This window comes from Rhagoletis zephyria, unplaced genomic scaffold (genome assembly GCF_001687245.7).
Source record: "Rhagoletis zephyria isolate East Lansing unplaced genomic scaffold, Rhagoletis_zephyria_1.1 Rzeph_scaffold_13401, whole genome shotgun sequence".
NCBI classification, from domain to species: domain Eukaryota; kingdom Metazoa; phylum Arthropoda; class Insecta; order Diptera; family Tephritidae; genus Rhagoletis; species Rhagoletis zephyria.
In genome coordinates this window covers 2,604-7,554 of record NW_016170472.1, presented here as the reverse complement: position 1 = coordinate 7,554, position 4,951 = coordinate 2,604, and the positions used below count along the sequence as shown (strand labels likewise).

The 4,951-nt window shown below is 43.6% G+C and overlaps 1 protein-coding gene across 1 annotated transcript; it reads right to left on the bottom strand.

Annotated features, from left to right (window-relative positions):
• Positions 1 to 554: 554 nt before the first annotated feature.
• On the bottom strand, positions 555 to 4,611 carry LOC108378120 (serine/arginine repetitive matrix protein 1-like). Its single transcript, XM_017634419.1, has 2 exons — positions 4,524 to 4,611; positions 555 to 2,283 (listed from the first exon to the last, which is right to left on the bottom strand). Exon 2 carries the CDS (start codon positions 2,238 to 2,240, stop codon positions 555 to 557), a length of 1,686 nt encoding a protein of 561 aa, XP_017489908.1. The 5' UTR covers positions 2,241 to 2,283; positions 4,524 to 4,611.
• Positions 4,612 to 4,951: the final 340 nt, after the last annotated feature.

Genomic DNA, 4,951 nt, shown 5'->3' with positions numbered 1-4,951 from the left:
CGGTTGGTATCACCACTGTTTAATGGAATGCACGGAAGAAAAGGTTCAACTGAAGAACGAGGAACACTCACAGCCTTCTACGCATCGAAAGATAAAGAGGGTGGTCCTGTCCGGTGACCAATGATGAATCCCTTCCGCGAACTCTTAGCGGTGGAATAAAATTAGCTATGCAAAACCTTCTATATTCTTTTGATCTATTTTTCATCATATTTCAATAAGAGCGATGAATGCACATGCTTCGACAAAGTATACTCCAAGCGGTTATGGAAACAGAAGAAAATTTCAAAAAAACAAAAACACTTTTAACTCAAATCTAAAAATGTAAACGCTCCTTAATGCGCGGTAAGAATAAATTTTACGGAGTTCCAAAAATAAAAAGCCACATCCAAGATAAAGAACCGCAGAAGAGGACTGTTCTTAGCAATCATGTACGGATGGTCGCTGTAAGTGTTAAGGGCTTGCGGATGATTCACTATACAAATTGTCTCGTCGATAAATTGGTATTCCGAATACCAGTGTAAGGAGCCCCACACTCTCCATAATTACATATGATGCTACATGTAGTATAAACAACAACAAAAACTAGCACTGCACTCACCTTCGTTATCGCTGCGACGCGAACGTGGCATACTGTTGTAATACTGGTGCATTTCTGATTTCTCAGTCGATTCATTCTCTTGCTTCTCGTCTTCGGTGTAGACAGGTGAACATGGACCCGACGAAGCGCTGGCGGCTGGCGAAGATGATGTAGCCGAATTAATGCTACCGCTCAGGCCATTTGCGCCACCACCCAAACTATCCACCGAACCACGCTTTGCGGCTATGGCCACGTACTGGAATGTCGCTGAAGTGGGCGAAGATGGCGTTAGCCTATCCTCACCCTCAATGAGATCAATAGATTTTTTGCGTGGCTTTTCTGGTGGTACAGGTGCAGTTGTCGAGGCAGCGGCTGCGGCTGTTGCTTGTTGTTGCTCATCAAGTGAACGCTGTAGAGCTGCCGTAACAGCAGCCGATTTGGCAGGTGGTGGAGGTGGCTGCGTTGCATCAGCCAGTTTTGTGGGCGAACGTACACGTTCTGGGTTAAACTTAATTGGACTTAGGTTCTTCGGTTTGGCAGCTGGTATGGGTGGCAATGGTGGCGATTTAATGGGGCTACCAATTTTATTGGTACTACGCGGTTTTATCTCAGGCGGTACGACAGTGTGACGTACCGGTGGACTGGGTGGATGATCCTGTGCTTGCTGATGCTGTTGTGCAGCAGCCAAAATGGGTGAACGTAGCTGTTCCATGCTGGTTACAGCCGCATTGGCAGCGGTTGGCTTGTGATTGACGTTTGGGGAGGCGGTGGCAACGGTAACGGCAATATTGGCGTTCTCTTTCTCACGCTCCCTTTCACGCTCCCTGTCTTTCTCTTTCTCTCTCTCCTTTTCCTTATCCTTCATTTGTATGGCCGAACCGGAAAAGAGCGTTGTGCCTGGCACAGTTCGGATGATGTCACAACGATTTTGGTCGCTATGCGTTCGATTTGATTTTGTTTTCGTAAAATGTGAAGTCCATTTCTTTTGTTTCTCAATTAGCTCGCGTGAATTAAATTTACGTTCCGGTTTCTCCGGCTTGTCGACACTACCACCACCAGCCGATAGTATGGCACTAACACCGCCGACCACTGATGAGCTGCTTAGCACACCGTCTTCGGATTTGTGACGTGCAATATTGTGATGTAGCTTCATACCCGGTTCTACGATAAACTTACTATTACTCAGCGCTAAACCGCCATTAACTTGCAGTGCACAATTATTATTGTTCGCCAATGAAGCGGCTACATTGCAACCTGGTGGAAAGGGTGAACGACGTTTCGGTGGCGATATCGAACGATCTGAGGAACGCGACGATGAACGATCCGAGCTATTGCCTTCACAAAGATTATCGTCACGCGAGCCGGAACGTGACATTTTCACATTCGAATTCGAATTGTTCTCCACGCCGAGCTTTTCGAAAAGCGCGCGTGCATTATTGAAACGAGCAGAATGAGATTCGGTGCGTACAACTGTAGCCGGTATTCCAACACCAATGGCTTGTTGTTGTTGATTAACTGCTGCGGCGGCGGCGGCGGCAGCGGCAGCAGCAGCTGCAGCGGCGCTTAACTGTTCCACCGGCTGTATTTCGATAGGTTTACGCTGGAAAAGATTCGCAATTTGCGAAACTTTACCAGCTGGCGTCGAATGTATGGATTTCTCCATTTTGGCGTTGAAGAGGTGCGTTCAATAGTGCTTTGAGAGTCGTCTGTAATGAGATTGAAAAAAGTAGAGAAAGATAGAAGTTAGTTACCAATCAAAGTTTCCGGTTATTTAAAATCTGTGTAATAAAAGTCAAACTTAATCTGAAATACCAACGAAGAAAAAAAATGGTTCCAATGGTGGAGAAAATATGTGTCACAAGGAAGATAACATCAAAAGAGAAGTCGACAGAAGCCAATTCAAGATGTTCCTATGACATAACTAGTATTTGTTCCGCTTTTGGCTGGGATTCAGTCCGGAGATGATTAGAAGAAAACCTCTCCAGAAAGGTGTCGACTCCTTTTGAGCCATAAAACTTTCTACAATAAGCTAGATAGCGAAGTGTACTAAAGGTCTTGATCTGGTTAAGAGTAAAAATGTTTCCTGAAGGGTAAACGTTTGTTCAGCATGCCTAGTGCAATGGCAGATCATCAGAAATAGCTTTATGGAGATCACTCGTACCCAGTACTACTCGGTTGGCGCCTTTTTTGTTATCGATGCAATCGTGAACTCCAAAAATAAACTGAATCTCGATGGTGACCTTGCTTGATTTATTTCTCGCATGGTTTGCAGAAGAAGTGGTGCGTAGAACTGGGCAGCCCTTCCATTCAGAGAAAAATGAGCAGAGATAAGCTACAAAGGCGCGTTCTGCCAATTTCACTTTGGGCCGTCAACGAGCTGCTGGAAACTTCGCTGAAAAACGGCTGACGTTTGGTTCCTTATAAGTACGACATAGCACCGATAGTTTTAAGGCGGGTTACCTGAGCTTAGCTGAAATCTCGTTAGTTGTTCTTTTCACAGGGAGATGAAAGGGTTTAAGTGTCTGGTCTTGACTGGAATATGCTGCCAGTGCCGAGGAACTCACCATCAACCTCAATTTAAGGTTCCTGGATCACTGTCATGCTTCTCATGCGAAAGCAGCTGTAATAAATAGAGGCGGTCTGGTTGCTTAGAAATGTAGGAGGTTAGCATATGTACAAATATTCTGAAAGCCAGGTGTCAATCAGGGTCATGGGTTTTTTGGCTATATGGTCCGGAAGTGTCAGGAAATACCTGATTTCTCTCTCGGTCGCATCATATCACCATCATCAGGTTGAAGGCTTGACCGATGAGCTAGTAACCCTTGAGGAATTGTCGACGAGTAGGGAAATAATGGATGCTTCACTGGCTACATGTGGTGTGCTTCTGGACGAATGGAAGCCTTGGAATTTAAGATTGCTACATTCTACTGACCGCAGGTTGGCCGAACGCGGCCTAAGGAGCTCTTAAGGCAAAACAAATTACGTATCTCGTAACTAGTTCGAGGCCTGATTTCGCGAGCTTGGGTCTTAAACAGCCGTGGTCTTACTTCTTTCTTACTAACCTAACTAAGGAACTTTCAACAATAGAGATTAGCCGCTGGCGAAGTTTTGTTGTACGCTCCGAGCATTTTTAAACCAGTAACCCTTAGGGAATCGCTACACGGTCAGTCAGTTTTAACAAAAGCTGGGGTCAGTCAATCGGTTCAATTAACTCACCGTGTAGGGACTCCATTTAAGCTGGAGTCAAGCTCTGGTGGTAATTTATAGTATGTTTGAATGACTCAATCGGGTGAGGAGTTCGCTGGGCTGTATAGGTCGATTTTGATCAAGCGATTTTCCATTAGGTGAGTTGCAGTCGGTGGAGCAATAGCGTACATAGATTTTAGATCTTCGAAATCCAAGCTAGAAACCAGGTACTTCACCGTGATGTATTCTTGCATCCTTCTTCTCAGGACAACCAACGCCTAGTGAAGAGTGGCAAAACCTGTATTCCAAACCGTTTTAAAACTGAGAATGAGTTTTCACCCAAAAGATTAATGGGTTGGTCGAAGCAGCTTGCTCGCGTCTAAGCTCGCCTTTGGCGCCACCGTTCAAGCACGCCAAAAGATTTTTTATAAGATTTTGGAAGCAGACCAATTACGGGCACGCAGCGGTCTTTAAGGTATTTAATAGTGGACGGCATAACGGAATAAAGGCCAACTTAGATGTCGAAAATTATTACCTCCACAACTGGTTTAACAGACACTATACTGACAATAGGGTTATTTCGGTTAGAAGGATGCACCACCTGTAGACTGCAAGTTTGCCTCCGAGTGGAAATACGAGTAATTCATAGGCACCTTGCCTTCCTAACCTAACCGAACTTAACCTATAAACCAGTTTAACCCAAAAAAAAGCACTTTATTGAGTAAAAGTTACGTTTTCTAGAGATTTCAAAAAAAATTACCATTTTGCTTGCGTACACTTTCATTTTTCTAAAAACACACCAGCACAATAATTTGATAAATTATGCGAAAAATAATAACAAAAGAAGGCACTAAATATTTGTAATGAAAACTTTTTCCGGTTCAATGACAGCACTTTAACTGTCGACACCCGAAAATCACTCCACTTTCGACTTGAATAAACACATACAGATCACGTTTCATGTAGTATATGTATGTATGTAAATATTTTTGGCTTTTATTTCTTGTATAGCGAATTCCGCATTTAAAAAAAAAAGCAACTTCCGCTATTCTTTGACCACAGTCGGAATAAAGAGCAGAAAAAAAACTAATTGAAACTTCCACTTGAAATTGCGCTTTCGTACACCTTGCTGCGTAAAAGCGATTTTTTTACCGTTTCTGGTAATATTTTTTTTTTTTTTTTTTTTTT